Here is a 21,931-nt window from a genome sequence, read left to right as displayed (position 1 = left end):
TATTTCTCTCAATGCCAGCCCCTCCCTTCCCTGGTGCTCCGCGCAAATTACGTTAATTGCTGGGACCAATTATCTCCCCATTAAGCGAGTCTTTGGTGGGTGCCCGCTCTAACCTGCCAGCTTCGGCGATTAGCTCCGACAGCGATTAGCGTGCTCCCAATTAGCTAATTGCACTGCAGCTGCGAGGGGGTGGGAAGGGAATCCTGGCGCTGCCACGGCACCCGGGCTGGTGCCGTGGGCGGGCTGGTGGAGCGGCCTGCAGATCCACAGGCAGGCGGGCATCGGGTGGGAACAGAAGGCTCTGTGAATTTCTTCGCATGCATCTGCCAAGAAGGGGTGGGTGCAGCGAGAAAGATCACTCCAAGAATCCTGACAGGTACCGTATGTTTTGGGGCCATACATAAAAACAACACCTTTTCCTGCTTCTCGTTCCCACCATTTGCTGCTTGGGGGGGGGGGTTAATACTACTACTACTACAACTACTAATAATAATATATTTATACCCCGCCCATCTGGTTGGGTTTCCCCAACCACTCTGGGCGGCTTCCAATAAAACACTAAAATATAATAACCTATTAAACATTAAAAGCTTTCCTAAACAGGGCTGCCTTCAGATGTCTTCTAAAAGTTTGGTAGTTGTTTTTCTCTTTGACATCTGGTGGGAGGGCGTTCCACAGGGAGGGCGCCACCACCAAGAAGGCCCTCTGCCTGGTTCCCTGTAACCTCACATCTCACAGTGAGGGAACTGCCAGAAGGCCCTCGGTGCTGGACCTCAGTGTCCGGGCTGGATGATGGGGGTGGAGACGCTCCTTCAGGTCTACTGGGCCAAGGCCATTTAGGGCTTTAAAGGTCAGCACCAACACTTTGAATTGTGCTCGGAAATTTACTGGAAGCCAGTGTAGGTCTTTCAAGACCGGTGTTATGTGGTCTCAGTGGCCGCTCCCAGTCACCAGTCTAGCTGCCACATTCTGGATTAGTTGTAGTTTCTGGGTCACCTTCAAAGGTAGCCCCATGTAGAGCGCATTGCAGTAGTCCAAGCAAGAGATAACTAGGGCAAGCACCCCTCTGGCGAGACTGTCTGCGGGCAGGGAGGATCTCAGCCTGCGTGCCAGATGGAGCTGGTAGACAGGCGCCCTGGACACGGACTTGACATGCGCCTCCATGGACAGCTGTGAGTCCAGAATAACTCCCAGGCTGTGCACCTGGTCCTTCAGGGGCACAGTTACCCCATTTAGGACCAGGGAGTAGGTTAGTGACTGGCCTGACGTTGCTTCATGGCCGAGTTGGGACTTGAACCCTGCCCTCGCAGGTCCTCGTCCAACACTTGACACATTCATTTCTGGGGAAACCTTCCGGAGAGGGGGGGGCATATGCCAGGGGTGGGTGTGGCCAGAGGGGAAAGTGGGCGTGGCAATGCACCTACGAACAAAAAAAAGTCTGGGAACCACTGGTTTAGAATAAATCAGCTGCATGTCCTCCCTAGTGGTAGGTGAAGGATCTGCGCTCTCACCTTCAAACCGGAAATGAAAGGTCCCTGGGTTGGCGGGAGATGGGCTCTGGAAGCGCACCACGACCTGATTGGTCGGTCCGCGGATCACCTGCCCACGCATCAGGAAGGACTCATTGGCCAGGGCGACGGGCTCTACGCCCCCCAGCGTCTCCACGGTAACCGTTTCTCCCTCCGCAAGGCTGATGTTCTGGACCTGCAGAGAGGGAAGGAAGGGAGGAAGAGGGACTCTGAGGATGCAAACCCAGCTGCGTCCACCGAGAGATGAGATGGGGATGGTCTACCACAGGCGAAGCCACCTTTAAGGTCATCACAGAATCATCGAGTTGGAAGGGGTCCCCTGGGTCTGTCAGGAGCTCGGCTTACACTTGAGTAGGACTCTGGTAGAGACACATGCCCGATTGGCATGTTCTCTCCCTCCTGGTCGATCATTCGGGAGCTGCAAAAACTTTCTGCTGCCCGAACATCACAGCAGACACCGGCACACTTAGGGATCCACAGTCTTCGTAGCTTGCATGACAGACCTCAGCAACTCAGCATTTGGGCTAATCTACTTTATTTACATATAAACACACATGGAGCACTGCAACGTGGCTCCCTCTCTCTCTAGCATCAGACAGCAAAGGGAAAGAACAATAGTCCCACTTCATGGAACACAGGAACACAAACATCCTGCCTCCGTCACTTCCCACTCTGTGGAGTCAAAACATATACAGTCATGTGAAAGACAAAACTCCCATGACTGCAATCACGGAGCAGGAATTCTAACAGGGTCATCTAGTCCAACCCCAGGAATTGCAGCAAGGGAAACTAGACAACCTCTGCTTGGAAACCTCCAAGGAAGGAGAGTCCACCAGGCCGTTCAGCTGTCAATCGGCTATTTCTGCCAGAACAGGGTGGGTTCTTGTCTACAGGAGTCCCACCAGTGGTACAGTCACACCTTGGTTTTCGCACATCTCTCAGCTGCAGAATGTTTCGGAAGCCAAACACTGAAAACCCGGAAGTGAATGCTTCCGTTTTTGAACATGCCTCGGAAATCAAACGGCACATTTCTCAATTTCCCCCATTGAACTTGTTGACAGCCCTCTGATCCTCGGTTTTCAAATGTTTCAGAAGTAGAACGGACTTCTGGAACGGATTACGTTCGGAAACCAAGGTTCCACTGTACAAAAAACAGGTGAACAGAGCCAGAACTGGGAACTTGAATATCCACTGAGCAGTAAATGCCTCTGAATGGCAGTTGCTGGGAAACACAAGTGGGGAGAGTTTCTGTTGTGCTCCTTCTTGTGGACATGAGTTCCACAGTTTAACTACAGGCTGCCTGAATAAGTCCTTTCTATTTTTGTGTCCTGAATCCTTCCTAGCCCAACCTGGATATGCCATGAGAGAATGATCCTGGGACCTTCTGCATGCAAAACCCTGAGCTGCAGCCCTTCACGTGAAAAGAAAGAGCCTAGTCCTCATGAATTTTTTTTTTAAAGAAATGTTTTAAACAGAAATATAGGAAGCTGCCTTCTACTGACTGATACCCATGGTCCATCTACCGTAACTTAATATTCCCTACACTGACTAGCAGCAGCTCCCCAGGATTTCAGAGGGGGAATATTTCGGAGCCCTGCCTGGAGATGCTGCCAGAGTTGCACCCAAGCCCTTTTCTACGCAAAGCATATTGTTCCCGGTTGCTGCCACGTGCTCCGGTGGCGACGGCTGCATAACTTATCTTGATAAACGAGTCACTGTTGCCGTCTCTCATTAAAGTGGTGATTGTATATTAATTACGGTAATTAAACAGAGCTGCTCGGTGATAAACGGCCAAAGTCAGGAGCCTCCTTGCACTAATTACACCAAAGGTGCCCAAGATGGATCGGCAGAAGAGCAAGTCCGCCGAGACGGAGAAGGGGAACCAGATTGCGAGTGCTGGTGGGATGGGGATCTCCCTCTCCATGAGGTTTAGCAGGATGCTAAGTGATTTATGGGAGGAGAGAGACAGGAACACGAGGAGAAAAGCCCTGGCGAGCACAGCCTGGATGTGGAGCAGGCGGTCGCTGCTCGCCACACACAAAGGAAAGAAATATAGAATCAGAACAAACCTAGAGGTCCTCTAGACCACCCCAGCCTATCTATCTATCTATCTATCTATCTATCTATCTATCTATCTATCTATCTATCTCTATCTATCTATCTATCTATCTATCTATCTATCTATCTATCTATCATCTATCTATCATCTATCTATCTATCTATCTATCTATCTATCTATCTATCTGGGGGGGGCGGAAAACCCAAGAAACTGAAATTGACCAATTCGCCTGTCCCTGGATATCACTGCTTTTGCTCTTAAAAAACCCCAACCCACCACATGGTTCCCTCTCTCGCCAGACCCAGGTCCTGGGTGCGGATTTCGCTGCCTACACTGCAAGAATGTAATGCCTACATTGGGGATGTTCCGTTCCCCAGAATGGCTCAAGGAGGTGTAAGGAGAGCATTTCAGGCAGTTGTTCATTTAGCTGCCAGGGAAGAAAAAGAGAAAAAAAGAGGAAATCTCACAGAGTCCCAATTTCACAGAAATCTCTCCCCCCCCCCCCCCGGGAATTTCAGGAGTCTTTTTTACACCTCGCTGAAGATGCTCGCGACACCCCCCCTGCCCTCCCCACCAGCTAATGCTACACTGGGGAGAGCCCCCCCAGTCTGGGCCGAAGGTGGTATCACGGCCGCAGGGCCCTCCGCCGGCACGTCCGCCCGCCAAGCCTCCTTCCGCCTGGGCCTAATGAAGCCCCGGGGGACGCGGCGCGGAGGGAGAAAGCAGGTATTGTCGAAATGTCGGCCAAATGCCACGTCTATCGATTTGACATTTGCTGCTGTTGCCTTTTGGGGCTGGCACGGCTGGCTGCATCCCTGAGACAAGATGTCTGTATTTGTAACGTGGCATTAGAATGCAGCCAGGGTCCCGTGTCAGCGTCCCTCCCCTCGCTTAACCCTGCAGGCAAGAAGAGGGGCTCCTCTGTCTGCCTGCCTCCTTCGTCTTACCTGCCCCCACTCCAGAAAAGGGGCCGAGGCTCTTACGGATGATAAAGGACAAAAATCTGGGGCTCAAGGAACGCAGCCCTCAGGCTACAAAATGTCCCCCATCCTTGCTGGAGAATCTAAAAGCATTCAGACACACCCTCCAAATCCATCCAGAATTTTGTCCTGGGTCTTGAGGACCAGTTTCTTCTAAAGGGGTCTTTGCAGACCGAAGTTTCAGCCAGGAACGGGTGTAATTCACATGAAGTTAACTCTTCATTCAAAGAAACAGGAGTAACAACTCATCTCAGCAAATCTCGCCCGGAGGAGGCAGTTTGGGGGGCTGAAGGTCCCCATCTTCCCACAGTTCCCGAAGTCTTTTGTTCCCTCGGGTCCTTCCCATAGTCTGAGACTATGCCTACATGCCACTCTCTGTTCCTCCCTCTTCACACCTCTACTGGTCCTGGGAGACCAGCAAAAAGGGGAGCTTGTCACTGTAGGAGGGGGAGACCCCCTAGTTTCTCCAGCACCCAGCCTCCCCTCTGCCTCTTGGTTTCCCTCCCCTCCAGCCTCCGCTTCTGCCTCTGATTCTGCACTGCTTTCTCCCCCGTTCTTCCTGCTCACCAAACCCTGTTGCCTCTTCAGCTTCCGACACCTCTTCTTCCCAGTCCTCTCCCTCTTCTCCCTCTGACCCCTCATCTTCCTCCCACCACCCCTCCCCTGGCCCTGAGCCTTCTCTCCTTGGGGGTTCCCTGGCTGCATCCCGCCAGGCCATGACACCTACCAGGCTAGGTTCAATGACTCACCCGGATCTCGACGCCATAACCAGGGTACACAGAGATGGTGTAGGTACAGTCGAGGGTCCCCCCTTCGTACGGGATGCCAGAGGGGAGGGGAGAGGCCAGCGAGCCTTTGGGGCCAGTGAGGTTCCAGCTGCAAGGACCTATGCACAAAGAGGGCAAAATATTAGACAAAGGAGAGAGCACTTCTAAGCTCTTATCTCCCCATCACAGCCAGCCTCAAAAGCCTTCTCCTGCTCTTCAGAAGAGCCTGCTGGATCCAGCCAGTGCCAACCAGTTGCCCTCAGGCAGGACCTGAGTGTGAGAGAAACTCTCCCCTCCTGTGGTTTCTAGCAATGGGTATTCAGAAGCATCATGGCTAGTAGCCCTTCACAGACCTCTCCTCCTCCAGAAACTCGTCTTATCCTCTTTTGAAGCTATCTAGGTTGGCGACCAACACTGCCTCCTGTGGCTGGGAGTTCCACAGCCTAACTCTTTGCTACATGAAGGACTCAATCTTCCAGCATTTGGTTTTATCGTTGGCCCATGTCGCAAGCTTTTTTCCATACGGCAGTTGCTCCATCCTCTTGATCATCTGAGATGGGGGCAAAATGGTGCCCTCCTCCTCCAAATAAACAGGCACCTGCTTTATACTGAGTCTGTCCACTGAGTTATCGAGCTCAGCATTGCCCACACCGACTGGCAGCAGCTCTCCAGGGTCTCAGGGAGAGAGGAGGGTCTCTTTCCCATCACCTGATCATTTTAACTGGATATGCTTCTAGGGGGTTGCATAATCTGCCTTAAGTCAGACCACTGGCCCACTGAGATCAGTATTGTCCACACTGACCGGCAGCAGCTATCTCCAGCGTTTCAAGGCAGAGGGGTCTTACGCCAGCCCTGCGTGGAGATTTCAGTGGAGACTGAAGCTGGGACCTTCTGCATGTGAAGCAGCCGCTCTACCAATCAGTTCCAGCTCCTCCATCTTAAGGTAAAAACAAGATTCCAGTCCTCAGGCTTCTGAATTACTAAGGGCTGCACATGAGGAGAACAGGAAGCCAAAAACTACCAGTAGATCAGAACATTGTTCCATCTGGCTCAGTTGTCTGAACTGACTGGCAGCAGAGGTTCCCCAGGGTGTCAGACAGGGGAACGGAGATCTTCTGCAAAATAGATGCTCTAACCACTGAGCTGCGCCCTGTGATCCCGATTTTCCAATCTCATTTCAACCAGAGTTGTGCAGGATAACTTTTCTGTAATAAGTTGTGTGTGTGTGTGTGTGTGTGTGTGTTTTGGGGCGTGTGTGCAGAATCCCATTTGCATTTCCCCTTCAGGCCCCGGAACCTTCCTGGCCCAGCTCCAAGCAGGGCAGGCCCCTTTGAACGTCAATCTCTCGCTGCTCCTTTCATTACAGAAAGAAAACAGAAAAACCCAAGCCCTGCCTTCCGGCTATTTCCTACACTCCAATCCATAATTAATTCCATTGTTGTTCCCTAAACGGTTTCCCTGACAATTAAAACGGCATTCTTCCGGAGACCTGGGATGGCTGGGTCAAAGCCAAGCACTTTTAAAATTTAGGTAGCTCAGCTCCCGACAGCTCAGATCTAACGCCTGGCAATGCCGAAGATCTGAGCAACTTGGGCTCTCTGACTGAGCCAATGCGTCCGCTGCGGATATTTAAGGTCAAGGATGGGGGGGGCATTTGCAGCCCCATCACCTCTCCCCATTGGCCACGCTGCTTCCTGGAAGTTATGGGGGGGGGTCTGGCAACATCCTTTTCTTCTGCCCCAACCTACTTCACAGGGCTGTTGTGACCCTGATTGTTAGGAGCGAGCTAGCAATAAATCACACAGAGCAAGTGAAGTTAACTCTTTATTAGAAGAAACAGGATCTGCTCAGGAGTGCCAGTCCTAATGAGCACAGCGACTCTTCTTCAAATCGAAGACGGGGTCTGCATGAAGCCAAACCCTCCTCCGCCCCTTTTCATCCCTCTTCTGGTTCTGGGAGACCAAAGGGGAGAGGAGTTTGTCGCAGCAGGAGGGGGAGACATTCGTGCCTCTTCACAAGCCTGACCCATCCCTGCCCCTTGGCCTTCCTCCTGCTTCAACTTCTGCCTCTGATTCTGGACTTATCTCTTAAACGGCCTTGGTCCAGTATACCTGAAGCAGCGTCTCCATCCCCATCGTTCAGCTCCAAGGGCCTTCTGGGGGTTCCCTCAAAGCGAGAAGTGAGGTTACAGGGAACTAGGCAGAGGGCCTTCTCGGTGGTGGCGCCCGCCCTGTGGAACACCCTCCCCTCAGATGGCAAGGAAATAAGCAACTACCTGACTTTTAGAAGACATCTGAAGGCAGCCCTGTTTAGGGAAGCTTTTAATGACTGATGCTTTAATGTATTTTTAATCTTTTGATGGAAGACGCCCAGAGTGGCTGGGGAAACCCAGCCAGATGGGCGGGATAGAAATAATAAATGATGATGATGATGATGATGATGATGGCTCAGAGCCAGGGGAGCGGTGGTGGGATGACAATGAGTGGTCAGAGGGAGAAGACTGGGAGGAGGAGATGTCGGCAGCAGGAGGGGTGACAGGGTTTGGTGAGCAGGAAGAGGCTGGGGCAGAGAGCAGTGCAGAATCAGAGGCTGGAGAGGTTGGGTCAATAGGCAGAGTGGAGGCCGGCTGCTGAAGAATCCAGGGATCCTCTGTCTTCTGCTACAACCAGCTTCCTCCCTGGTCTCCGAGAACTTGCAGAGAAATGAAATGGCCAGAGCAGAGGGTGCTTGTGTGCAGACTATGTGGGGAAGACCCTGGAAAAGAGGAGTCCTTGTGGGCCTTGCAACTACTTCATTTTGGCGAGATCTCCCAGAAAGAGTTGCTGAGACCACTAGGCCTGAGCTGCGGTTTGCTTCCTTGAATAAAGAATTCACTGGCCTTGGGTGAGTTATTGATTAGTTGCTGCCTACGCCTGACTCCGGGACGCGGGTAGTGCTGTGGGTTAAACCACAGAGCCTAGGACTTGCTGATCAGAAGGTCGGTAGTTTGAATCCCCATGACGGGGTGAGCTCCCATTGCTCGGTCCCTGCTCCTGCCAACCTAGCAGTTCGAAAGCACATCAAAGCACAAGTAGATAAGTAAGTACCACTCCGTTGGGAAAGTAAACGGCGTTTCCGTGCGCTGCTCTGGTTAGCCTGAAGCGGCTTAGTCCTGCTGGCCACATGACCCGGAAGTTGTATGCCGGCTCCCTTGGCCAATAAAGCGAGATGAGCGCCGCAACCCCAGAGTTGACCACGACTGGACCTAATCTCTAAATCAAGGACGTCCCTGAAAAATAGGGCCACTTTTAGGGTCTTCCCCTGGGGTTTCCCAGCTATTAACTCCCACCATTCCTCTGCGACCAACCAGTCCATGACCCTTGCCGTTTTCGATTCCTCTCCTCCACTGCTTCACCCCACCTGTGTCACCCACCTGCACCCAGAATGGACGTGATGATGGTGGTGGTCTTGATGGTCGTGGTGGCCGTCTCCTCATCCTCACCGGATACCCGCCTGGGCGTAGTCACTTCCGGTCGTGCGGTGGGGGCAGCTGCCGTGCCCGGGGTGCCACCGGAAAACACGTCGGTGGTGGCTGGGCCCGAGGCACCGAGACCGGCCTGGAAACCCAGCACCGGGGTGACCGGCGGCTGCGTGCGGCCAGAGAGCGGACCGGATTTGGCCCACGGCACCAACCGCCCCATGGCTGTGGTCAGGAGGTCTGTGGTGAGGGCCGGCTTGGCCATCTCGGGGGTCCTCTCCACGTCCTTCCCTTCAGCCTTCCCACCTGCCAGGGCCGTGGGGGAGGCTGTGGTCATGGGCGGCGTGGTGGGCGGCCCGGTGGCGGCGTGGGAGAGAGCAGGGCGGCCATCTTGGTCAGCCAGGTTGCTTGTGGGGGCCGGGCCGAGGTCAGCATCTGGAAGGACAGGCCCCGGACCCACAAGGCTGGCAGCCAGGAAGGGAATTTGCCGCAGGTAATCTTTCTTGAGGAGGGGCTCGTGGAGAAAGTCATCCAGAAGAGGGTGGTGGTTGAGGAGCTTCAGGGTGGGTGCCGTGGTGACAAAGTGGGCCTCGCGCTCTGGCTCATCGGGGGTGGGGGGCACCGTGGGCTCCCCTTCAGCCTCAGAGACCCCTGGCCTGTCGGGCTCCGCGGCGGAGAGTCCTGGGTGCGAGAGAGAGAGAGAGAGAGGAAGATTGCCGATGAAGGTTACCCACTGCAATTGGTGCAAAAGCTACAGCCATCGCTGACCTGGGAAAGCCTGGCCATTATTATTGTTATTGTTTCTGTTTATTTATATCCTACCTTTCCCCCAAACAGGTAAGATACAAAACTATAAAGGAGAATAGTTAAAGTGTGTAATAAAATAAAAACAAAATGAAAATCAAATCAATTGAAATACAGTTACAGTAGTACCTCGGGTTACAGACACTTCAGGTTACAGACTCCACTAACCCAGAAATAGTACCTCAGGTTAAGAAATTGCTTCATGATGAGAACAGAAATCATGCAGCAGCGGGAGGCTCCATTAGCTAAAGTGGTACCTCAGGTTAAGAACGGTTTCAGGTTAAGAACAGACCTCCAGAATGAATTAAGTAGTAGAAACAGCACAGCACTATAAAAGCCCTTTCCTTAAAAAACGGCCCGTTTCCAAAGACCAGTTGGAATAAAGCTGATTTCACCTGCTAGCAAGGAGGGAGCCAGCCTGACTTCTCTAGGCAGGGAGTTCCAAAGTTGCCTGGCAGAAGACACCACCAAGAGGGTTCTTGGTTACTTCAAGACTGGATTACTGCAATGGGATCTGTGTGGATCTTTTCTTGCACCTGATTGGAACTCCCTGCCCAGAGGGGCCTCTTGTTCTTCTTTTATCTATAAGCAAATTCAGTGCTTTTTTTCTGGGGGGAATCTAGGTTTGGCCTCTTTGATGGGCAGTATTTCAATATGATTAGTAAAATGAGAGTACCCCTAAACATTTTTTTCTTAAAAAACCACTGAGCAAATTTATAACTTTGCCTCTAAAAAAGACAGAGGTTGCAAAAAGGCAAAAAATGGGGGGGGGGAAAGGACCCAGTAACCATCTAATTATCTTTTTGTGATCAGCAGAGCAGCAATTAAAAAACCGCACTGATTTTTAAAGCTGGGCCCGAACATAAAGAACTGACAGCAGAATATTTCTTTCTGAAAAGCAGCAGGAACGATCAGCAAAAGTTTGCTGGGGAAAGTCGTACGGGTGGTTTTTATGCTGCCCCTTCAATCATCTTTCTTCCCAGGGAATATGAATAGCGAAGGAGGAGAAAGTCATTAAAAATGACAGCAGGGACCCCGATAGAGAGAGGGGCAGCTTAAACACCCCGCAGAAGAGGAATCCACAGCTGGGTGCCACTGCAGCAATTGGCTGGGGGCGAGAACCTGAGGCCCAGGACCCAGATGCAGCTCCCCAGGACTCTCTCTCTGGTCTTGGGGACCCTCCCCAGGCCACTGCCCTCGCAAGGACCCTCTCCACCCCCTCTTTGCATGTGTTTTTGCCAGGATAGAGGACAGAAAGAAAGGAGGGACGTGCAAGAGCCAGCTGAAGGTTTGGAAAGTAAGCTGTTGTTCCGGACATTTTTGGCCCTGGTTCCCAACCCCGGCATGTGGCCCCCAAAAGGTCATTCAGAAGCAAATGCGGCCCTTGGATGAAAAAGCCCCCCCAAGCAGTGAAAAGAAAGCAATCACTGATCACCTTTTGCAAGACAGCAGTGACGGGGGGGGAACGGAAGAGCCCCAGCTGCCAATCTTATAGGGCAGGCTGACTCATATTCCGAAAATGACGTTGGTTTCTGCGGGAACGCAGGGGAAGAAGTCCAGATTGTACAATGATGGAGTTGTAGCGTAGGGTCCTCTAGAGTCATCTAGTCCAACAATGTAGGAATCACAGCGAAGAGAGACAGGTGGCATTTGCACTCTGCACATGCCCCCGGGGCACACTTCTTCCAAGTCAAACTTATTATTGTTTAGTTTTTTAGAAAAGAAGCAGAGGAGGTGGGTGCAGAAGCCACGAGCCAAGAATGCTATCTGCACGCTGCAGGCGTCAACCAGTTTAAGCAGGCAGGTCCCCCCGTGGGGCGCTTTGCCTCGGCTCCCGCACATTATCTCCCCGCTAAGCCAGGCACGCGGCGGCATTTAGGAGCTGTTAGGCTTATTGCTAGACTGCTTTCATTAGCCCGTAATGAGCCATCAAAAATGCCTCCCTGGCGGACTGGCCTCGTTCGGATGAATGGGGCAGGCGCCAGGGGAGAGCTGCGTGGCACCGTCACTCCCGACCGGAAGCCCCCCTTCTGCTGCAGATCGAGAAAGTCAGAGGGTACCCCAGGGTCATCTAGTCCAACCCCCTGGAATCTCAGAATGTGGTCCCTCCTCCAAGCTGAAACCATAACAGACCCTGCTTAGCTTCACAAATGTGCCAGCGGTTTTATGGCTGCACCATCAGCCTGTTCTGACAGGGGCTGACCGGATGCTCTTAATGGGAAACCGGTGAGCAGGATCTGAGCACAAGAGCCACTCTCCCCTCCCTGTGGTTTCCAGCAGCTGGCCTTCGGAAGGATTGCTGCCTCCGACTGCAGACAGGGTGGTCTAGTGGTTAGAGTGTCAGGCTAGGACCTGGGAGAGATCAGGGTTCAAATCCCTCACCCGACCACGGACCACATTGTGTGTAGTCATTCTCTCTTTCTTTGTCTAACCTACCTCACAGTGTGGATGAGGGGATTAAACGAGGTTCAGAACCATGCATGCTACCTCATGCTCCTTGGAGAAAGAGGTGGGATGTGAAACACAAGAGCAGTCAAGTACAACATTCCTAGAGTGAACATGTTTACATATGGGGAGGAATGTTTGTCCAGTCAGCAGGTAAACTTCCTGTTTCCTTCTGGGCTGGGACAGACTTCCTCTGCATGTGACTGGAGGTGGGCGTGGCCTCACCTGTGCAGGTAACAACAAAAGCACAGGGCAGGGCAGCCATCTCTCCCCCTTTTGACTACATGCATTAAAGAAGCAACATCTGCTTGGCCAAAGATGCTCTATTGGCATCCAGCCAAGAGAGGACAAAGGGACTGTCTCCTTATGAGATAGTTTCCAGGTGTATGTTACTTTTCTAAGCTAAGTCTGCCTTCTGGGATCCGATTGTGAACAGAATGTGAGTGAGTAAACTCTTTTTATACTTTTATAGACGACCGTGTCGTGTCTTATCTTTTATGAAGGAATTAGGGGAAAATACCAGAACCGTTATTATAGAGGCTTTAGTGAGCCTGAGCAAACGCATCCGCTGTGAGTTTAAAAAGGGGAATGTTATTCTGCTAAATTATGAACTTGTTAACACAAGTTGGAAAGGCTATAACCAAAGAATATATCCTCTCCTGCATCCCTGAACATTCCCACAATAAATGCAACAAATCCATTCATCCAAGGATTCCATTTCCCTCTGCAGCCTCCAGTTCTTCCTGTGTCAAAGTGTGGGCTGTAAATGCCTCAAGGCCAGGGAGTTTTCTTCTTGGCAAATTATTTATTTTAAAGTATTTTTTTTTAACCTGGCTGACCCCATAATGGCCCGGGGCAGGTTATGACAATGGAATCTACCACGATAAACCAAACCAAAACAAAAAAAAATACTTATAAAACACCCCCACCCCCCAAAACCCTCCTCTGAAATGGAAGAGATTCAGCCAAGGAGGTGGTTCGCACAAAACAAGACAGTTTAGCTATCAAAGGCTGGGGGGAGATAATGGTGTCTCCAGCAGACGCCGAAAGTTGTACAATGAAGGTGATCAATGCCCCTCCATTATGGAGAACATGCATAGCAAAGGCGCTTTAAACATTATTATTAGGGCTGCTATTAACAACAACAATAATTACGATATAATTTTAGGGTGCAAATCTCAAGCTTCGTTGCTGTCACTCACCCACTGCAAAATGGATCTCCTAAGTCAGGCATCCCCAACCTTTGGCCCTCCAGATGTTTTTGGCCTACAACTCCCATGATCCCTAGCTAGCAGGACCAGTGGTCAGGGATCATGAGAGTTGTAGTCCAAAACATCTGGAGGGCTGAGGTTGAGGAAGCCTGGCCTAAGTCTTGAGTTGTTGACTGTCAGGAAAAAAAGCACCCAGCCTGCTCTTGTGCTTTTAAGAGTACCGGGATGGGCCTGAAGAATAATGGAATCACAGAACTGTAGAACTGGAAGGGACCTCTAAGGGGCATCTAGACCAACCCCCTGCAAAGAATCCCTGACGGGTGGCCACCCAACCTCCCATGAAGTAGAGGACGTCATCTTCCAAGGGACTCCTTTCCCTTGTCAAAAAGCTCAGAAAGTTCCTCCTGATGTTGTGCCAGCATCTCCTTCCTTGTACAGTGGTACCTTGGTTCTCAAACTCCATCCGTTTCGGAAGTCCGTTCCAAAACCAAAGCATTCCAAAACCAAGGCACACTTTCCCATTGAAAGTAATGCAAAACGGATTAATCCGTTCCAGACTTTTAAAAGCAACCCCTCAAACAGCAATTTTAACGTGAATTTTACTATCTAACGAGACCATCGATCCATAAAAAAAGCAATGAACAGTGTACTGCAGTCACGCATTCAATCCACCAGTAGCTGAACTGGGTTCCACACAGTCACAAAAACAAAACAAAAAAGAGCCGCAAAAACAAAAACGTAAAATGAATAGCAAAAACAGACAGGCCTCAGCGTAACACTCAGAAACGAAGTGTGGCACTCAAATCGGAAGCAGGGCACTCAAAATGGAGTACGTTCGGCTTCTGGAAAAGGTTCGCAAACCGGAACTGAGCAGTGTACAGAAATGCACATTCTACAGTTACGGGTTCATATAAATTCCCATATTAGTGAAAGCAACACACAAAATGGCATCAAATTTGGGGAAATGTAAATATGAGGTGAAACATGCTTTGCAGATGCGGGTAGATCAGGCAAAACTGGCTACAAAAATGTGTCTTACTGGAAGAAATCTGCGCCTAATGCTGACGAATTTTCACAAGGACATTAAAAAAAAAAGTATCACAAACCAATGCAGAGAGCCGAAAACAAGCACCCAAAATGGGCAGGTTCGCCTACTCAGAGTAGACCGGTTGAAATTCATGGGCATGGCGGACTTCGCTCCATCCATTTGAATGGGCATGGCTCTGAGCAGAACGTAGTTGCCTCCCGCCCAGCGTTTCTACCTGACAACCCCGTTTCCAAGAGGCACCCACACGGCCCCCGCAAGATGGAGCCTCGTAAACCGCAGCCAGCTCTGAAGAGGCTTAATTGCCTCTTCAAAGGGGCAGCCGCAGTCGTAATTAATCCGCCTCGCGTTAAGTCTCGCTTTACATTCTAATTGGCAGTGCAATGCCATCTGGATCGGTGCCTGGACCCCTCACACCTGGGCAGGGAGATGACTCTAGTCTTGGGCAAGGAGGACAAAGGCACAGACCAAAAGTTCATATATTATTATTATTATTATTATTATTATTAAGGGCCCCCCAGAGGCCATGGAGCCGGGTCTACGGGCTGCCAGCAGGCCTGGTAAGAATCCTGGTCTCCTTTGCGTCCAGTTAGCCTTTGAAGTGCATCTCATTCAGGGGTGTGGCCCTCTGGGTGCCTCTGCCTGGCCCTCGGCAATCTCTCCAGGCCACACCTCCTGCCTAGCCACACCCCTCTCTTAGGCCACGCCCCCACTCCTGCTTTGACGCCCCCTGACGTGTTGCTTGCCCAGCTGGCACCAGAGACAAACGGGTTGACTGGGTATAAAGCAGCTTCCTACATTCCGATATTAAACAGCGGAACAGCCTGCCACAAGATGGCAGGATGGCAGTTCAGTCACATCTGGGGGGGAGCTTCAGTTCCCCCCAACCACCACAGCCAAACCTTTATGGACCCTGAAACTCACGAGCCAAGCGACTTGCCTTTCCTTCCTCGGAGGTTTATAAACCGAGGTCAGGTGGTCTCCTGCCAGCTGCAATTCCTCCATTGCAGGGGGGTGGGATGGATGACCTTTGGGGGTCCCCTTTTGGTTCCACAATTCTACGATTTCCCTCCTCCCTCCAGTCAGCGGAAGCTCCCCCGTTGCTACATTTATGGGTGCCAGATTGCAGCTAAAGGAGCGACAGCAGGGCACTTTAAAGCCGAAAGATTAAAAGGTGGGTGGAAACGGGCAACTTCGATTAGTGCCAGCCGCGCTGTGGCACTGCCGTCACCCATACTGGTGCCAGCCTTTGCCACGTGACACCCGGTTGGGAGGGGGGCCCCTCCGCTGCCGCTTAAAGAGGTTAACTTGCCCCCAGCATGGAGGGAATTATGTTTTAATAGAATCCATTTATTACACCATAAAAGTTAATGAGTTTATATGGAGAGGCACCAGGATCCCTTTTAAGGTTTTAATAGGGGATTAGCACGGCGTCCCAGACTCCAATGCTGCGTCGTTCGGCTCGTTAACCGTACACTCCCCCCATCCCCATTTGATTTGTCAGCTCCAAAATACTCGTTTCTTTCCTCTCCGGGCGCAGCACCCCACCAGCACCTCTGCCCACCCGCCGGGGAAGCTGAGGCACACGGCACAGGGTCAAAAAGGCTGCTCTCCAGATGTGGTTGGACTCCCAATGGCCAGGGATGGCGGTGAAGCGCAGGAACATCTGGAGAGACGCAGCCCGGCCTCATCCCTGGTCCGGCCTCATCCCTGGGGAAAAGCCTGTCCCTCCCTGGATAGAATCCTGGAATCGTAGAGTTGGAAGGGACCCCCAAAGGTCATCTATCCCAACCCCCTGAAATGCTGGAATCAAACCTAAGGTGCACGAGAGCATATGTGTCAAATTCTGCACACCTCTCCCGATAAGAGACCTTCTCCACTTATTTGCCTTTGCGGATTACGTCAGCCTGATTTCCTAACTATCCAGTCTGTGCTGCGGAGGCTGAGGCACTCTGCACATGCTCAGAAAGCACGCACTTTGCAAATTGGTTTGCAAATTCCTGCACCTCCAGGGAGGAGCTGGGAAGCATTTCCAGACCAAGGGCCACATTTCCTCCTAGTGGAGCCAGAGGCAAAATTAAACTTCGCCTATCTGCAGGTGACTAGTTTATCCGGCCCCAATCCATCCTTCACTGAGACAAGCAAAGAGGCAGAATTTAAGGCACGCTCCCAGTCAGGCAAGAACACTCAAGTAGGGCGCAAATTAGGGTCAACTTAAGGGGGTGTGGCTTGAGAGAGGGGGTGTGGCCTGGGGAAGAGTCCCGAGGGCCAGATGGAGAGACATCGAGAGCAACATTTGGCACCTGGGTCTAAGGCTCTCCACCTGCTGGAATTCAATAGCCCTCCTGGTTCAGACTCAGCTCTGGTTGTGGGCTTTGGGAACCCACAGAGCTGTTCCAACACACCCCGGTTTTGCAAAAGGCAAAGTGTGGGCATTGCTAAGCCGTCTGCTTCACAGTTGCCAACCTTTCAAACCAGCCCATGTGCCCATACCTGAAGGAGTGTCTCCACCTCCATCATTCTGCCCGGACACTGAGGTCCAGCGCCGAGGGCCTTCTGGCGGTTCCCTCACTGCGAGAAGCAAAGCTACAGGGAACCAGGCAGAGGACCTTCTCGGTAGTGGCACCCGCCCTGTGGAACGCCCTCACACTAGATGTGAAGGAAATAAGTAGCTATCTTATTTTTAAAAGACATCTGAAGGCAGCCCTGTTTAGCTTTTAATGTGTGACATTTTAATGTTTTTTAATCTTTGTTGGAAGCTGCCCAGACTGGCTGGGGCGGGGTACAAATGGGCGGGGTACAAATAATAAATCATCATCATCATCATCATAATATGCTTAAACTAGAACATGTGGCCTTCCAATGAAGCTGAATGTAGGAAGATTCGGGACAGAGAACAGAATGTTCTCCATGCAGTGCTGAGTTAAACCGTGGAACTCCCTTCCACCGCGGCAGTGATGGGCACCAGCCGAGATGGTTTTAAAAGAGGACTGGACCATCTCATGGAGGAGGAGAGAGCTTTTAAGGTCTGCCAGCCACTGTGGCTCTGCTTTGCCCACACAGATGGAGGCAGGAATGCCGGTTTCCGGGAAGCCATAGGAATGGAGGGGGCTCCTGTGCACGGATCCTGCTTCCAGGTTTCCCTTTGGGGCATCTGGTTGGCCCCTGTGAGAACAGGATGCCGGACTAGACGGCCTGATCCAGCAGCCTGTTCTTATGTCTTCACAGAGCTCCAATTTGCAGACCCGGATTTGCAGCTCAATTTCCGCAGGCTGAATCCAGGGCCTTCTGTTCCGCTTTAATCTCACATGCTGGATCCGGCCCTTCCCTGCAAGCTCCCCGGCTCTGCAAACTCCCCGGCCCAACCCTGCCATCTCTCCCCCCTTCCCCCCTCCCACCACCTTCTTTCTCGGATATAACTCTTTTCCTGCTGCTCTCCTGATGGCGCCGATAATGAGATGGAACTACCGAATGGGTACTTGCGTGCCGGCAAAACGGGTAAATAAATTGAAATACTAATAACGGCCCCATCAGGAGAGCGCAGCGCCGTGACCCAGATGAGTGCGGCAGAGGCGGCTGCGGGGGCTTCAAGGCCGCAGCGGGAATAAACACACACACACATAGATGCCAAACTTATGGCTTGCCAGAGAGGCAATGCAGAAGGAGGGACAAAAACGGGCTCCCTAGAATGTTAGAATGTTGTTGGAATGAAATTAAGTGGTCTTTAGCAGCAATGCTATAAAGGAGCATGTGAAAATGGATTGTTAATAGGTGAGAAAGTAAAGTTATAATATATTAAGATAAAGGATTTAGATAAAAATGAAGAGGGAAAGGATTTGCTGAATTTACCAACTGAACTGGAATACAAAAAAGGGAGGTGTGGGGAGGTCAGGGAAATAAGTGAATGAAGAATAAATTATAGAAAGTTGGATTTGTTTTTTAATTGTTTTTATTTTTTCTGTATTTTGTATTTTCTTTTTGCTTGCCTCTTTTTTCTACTTTTTTTCTTATTTTTGACAGGGTCATTTATTTTAAAAAAAACAAACAAACCAGGCTCCCTAGATCAAATAAATATAAGAGAGGGAGAAAGAGGGGTTCGTTTGCCCCAGTCTCCTGCTTCCAACAGAGGACAGCCAGAACTCCTCCCTGCCTTCCCATCTGAGGTCACAAAATGTAGATACACTGCCTCTGAACATGGAGGCTTTGCTTATTTAGCGTCTGAGGTACATAGGGAGAGGGAAGGGCTCAGATCCACCAGCTGTTCAGCCTGTAGGGGGTGCTTCATTGGGTTACTATGATTAGGCCTTGCAAGACATAAGAGTTCTCTGCCTCCGCTCCGTTTGCTAGGAGAAGGACCCATAAGTTGCCACTGTATTCGCTGTATTTCCCAACTGGCTTAATACTACCAGCTCTGACTGGCAGCTGCTCTCCAGGCTTTCAGGAAGAGAGTGGGAAGAGAGGGAGGACCTTTTAATTGCAGATGCCAGGAACTGAACCTGGGACCCTCTGCAATGTAAAGCAGTTGCAGTATTACGGAACCAGAGCTCAAAAATAAAGTAAGATTCTAGTCCTCATGGTCCTGAATTAAGGGCTGGCTTAAACAGGATCAAAGAATCAAAGAGTGACAGAGTGGGAAGGGACCATGTGGGTCAAACCCCTGCAATAGGAACATAGGAATGCCTTAATACTGAGTCAAACCATTGGGGTCCATCTAGCTCAGTACTGCCTGCACTGACTGGCAGCGGCTGTCCAGGCAGGGAGTCCTTCCCAGCCCTGCCTGGGAGATGCCAATAGGGATTGAACCCAGGATTTTCTGCATTCGCAACAGGGGCTTCACCAATGGTCTGTGGCCCTTCCCTGCTATGGTTTCCAGAAACTGGTACTCAGAAACATTGCTGCCTCCAGCCGTGGCTGGTAGCCATCGATAGCCCTCTCTTTCCCCGTGAATTTGTCTGATCCTGGAGAGCACAGGGTGCTTCTGCATTGGGCTCTGCAAATTCCCCCATTGAGGTGTCCATTAAGAAAGCAAACATGAGCTTCAGCAAGCCGGAATAATCATCCAAGCGCATTGTCTGTGGCTGGGTGGTGTGTGTGTGTGTGTAAGCCTGGCAAAATGTGTGTGTCTGTGTGTGTGAGGAGAGAGAAGGGAGCCCTTCCGTGCAAAAAGAATCGATTTTGGCCAGAGGGATGAAGAAAGGAATGAATTAAAGAAACAGGCACGAGGAATCGATAGTGCAATGTGAACAAGAGGGAGAGGGCGGCGGCGGGCCGGGGAGGGGGGTGGGAGTTATTATCCCACAGCCCTCGCGCCAAATTGGAACCAAAAAATGCAAAATCCACACACTAAATTGCTGGTGACTTATCACGAGGAGTTATGAGAACAAGTAGATGCGAAAACAGAGGCAGCTGTGCTTAAGATGTGCGAAATGTCGCTCTTTGGTCGAGATCCAAAGCTTTTGGCACCGGCACTCTCAGGGACTGGTTGGTGGTGGCTCCTCCTCCTCTGGCAGTTCTTTATAATAATAATACAGTCATACCTCGGGTTGAATGTGCTTCAGGTTGAGCGCTTTCAGGTTGCGTGTTACTTCCGGGTTTCACCGCTCGCGCATGCGCAGCAATATGACGTCAATATGACGTCACGCGCATGCGCAGAAGCGGCAAAATGCGACCTGCGCACACGCTGTGGCGTCTTACGTTCTATTCAGGATGTGAACGGGGCTCCGGAACGGATCCCGTTCGCATCCTGAGGTACCACTATAATAATAATTTATTATTTGTACCCTGCCCATCTGGCTGGGTTTCCCAAGCCACTCTGGGCAGTTTCCAACAAAGACCAAAAATACACTAAAATGTCACACATTAAAAACTTCCCTGAACAGGGCTGCCTTCAGATGTCTTCTGAATGTCAGGTAGTTGTTTATCTCTTTGACATCTGATGGGTGGGCGTTCCACAGGGCGGGCACCACCACCGAGAAGGTATCCACTTTATCAGGTATCCGCACAGAGGGCCCCTCTGTGCCAGATTTGGGGGTGCCCTGGCTGCCCCTTGGGTCTCCAACCTGCAGGATGTGTGTTTCGTCCTCTCTGGGCCAGGTAAGGACTCGGTTTGGCAGCCCCCGCCGCCATTGCTCTGTGCCCTTGTAGTTTTTTGCAGAGGTGTCCCACAGCACTGAAGCAACCATCGCGTCTGCAGGACAGCGCGGAGGGAGCCAGCACCGCAGGGAGGTTAAATGAAAAGAGACATCCTCTCCGACAGGGTCATTAGTCATGTCAGGCGGCCCGGCTCAGCCCTAGCAAAACAGTATTAGGTTTTAAATTGTGACACTAACAAACACCACCTCAGGAGATGCCTTTGCTCAGCATCTGTGCTCCAGGAGGGCTGGAATCTGCTGCCAGGAGGAGACCGCTGTGTCTCTGCATGAGTTGCTGCTCCTTTAACCATGAGAAGAGGACCCTAGCTGGGTCAAACTCTTGGTCCGTCCAGCCTAGTTGTGTCTGCTCTGAGTGGTAGCAGCCCTCTGGGGTCGCCAGCAGGGGAGGGTCTTCCCCATGCAACTGAGAAGGGTCTTCTCATCCGAGTGCAAGGACCTGGTCCTTTTAAACTGGAGATGCTGTCAGGAATTGAACCCAGGACCTTGTGGGGGGGGGGTGAAGCAGTTGCTCTAACACACTGCTTTGGCCCTTTGCCCTAATCAATAAAGATTCTAGGCCATGGGGAGGCAAACTAAGGCCCGGGGGTTGGATCCGGCCCAATCGCCTTCTAAATCCGGCCCACAGACTGTCTGGGAATCAGCGTGTTTTTACATGAATAGAATGTGTCCTTTTATTTAAAACACATCTCTGGATTATTTGTGGGGCATAGGAATTCGTCATTCCACCCCCCCCCCCAATATAGTCCAGTCCCCTCCAAGGTCTGAGGGATAGTGGATTGGCCCCCTGCTGAAAAAAGTTTGCTGACCCCTGTTCTAGTCCTCATGGTTCTGGAAAAAAGAGATTGATTTCAATACAAACATTGGAAGTTGCCTTATAATGAGTCAAACCACCGGTCCATCTAGCTCAATATTGTCTACACTGACTGGCAGCAGCTCTCCAGGGGCCCAAGGAGGAGACATTTTCAGCTCACAATAGAGATGCGAGGGATTGAACCTGGCGGCTTCTGCATGCAAGGCAGATAGATGCTCTGCCACTGAACTACAGCCCTTCCCCTAAAACTAAGCTAAGATTCCAGTCCTCATGGTTCTGAATACAGAGTCAGACCATTGGCTCATCTAGCCAGGGGCGTCGACTTATAAAAAATATTGGGGGGGCCCATACCGACTTATAAAAAATATTGGGGGGGGCCAAGACCTCCAAACCGCTGCTGCTGGGGGAATGAAAGGGGCGAGCCCCGGGCTGCCCCGACCTTAAGTGAACCTGTGAGGGCCCGCCCTTTGCGGCAGCCGATTGGCTGCCGCCGTGGGCGGTGAATATTAATGAGCTAGGGGGAATCCCCGCTTCTCTCGGGGCCAGCCCCGCGAGATTGTTGATGGGTCGAGAGCCCGCAACCCCACCCCCCCTCTAGATCGGGAGTGGCTTTGTTTTAACTCATTACTGAATGTATTTTAGAAGGTAACTATCGTCAAACAAGGAAAATA

At 51.3% G+C, this 21,931-nt stretch overlaps 1 protein-coding gene across 4 annotated transcripts in view; it reads right to left on the bottom strand.

Moving 5' to 3' along the window:
• Positions 1-21,931, bottom strand: part of SEZ6 (seizure related 6 homolog) — a 109,075-nt gene that overhangs the window by 24,286 nt on the left and 62,858 nt on the right. For all 4 annotated transcript variants that reach the window (XR_014558463.1, XR_014558464.1, XM_083715063.1 and 1 more), the window contains exons 2-4: positions 8,748-9,473; positions 5,318-5,454; positions 1,512-1,704 (exon numbers count right to left, since the gene is read on the bottom strand). Coding sequence is in view for 2 of the 4 variants with exons in the window: in XM_083715063.1 (XP_083571189.1) it covers positions 1,512-1,704; positions 5,318-5,454; positions 8,748-9,473 (1,056 nt within the window). In the remaining 2 variants the exon portion in view is untranslated. The remainder of the gene's footprint in view (positions 1-1,511; positions 1,705-5,317; positions 5,455-8,747; positions 9,474-21,931) is intronic.

This window comes from Podarcis gaigeae (genome assembly GCF_964106915.1).
Source record: "Podarcis gaigeae genome assembly, chromosome: 15".
Lineage (NCBI taxonomy): Eukaryota > Metazoa > Chordata > Lepidosauria > Squamata > Lacertidae > Podarcis > Podarcis gaigeae.
Note: the sequence above shows the minus strand (reverse complement) of the source record. Positions and strands in the feature narration are given on the sequence as shown.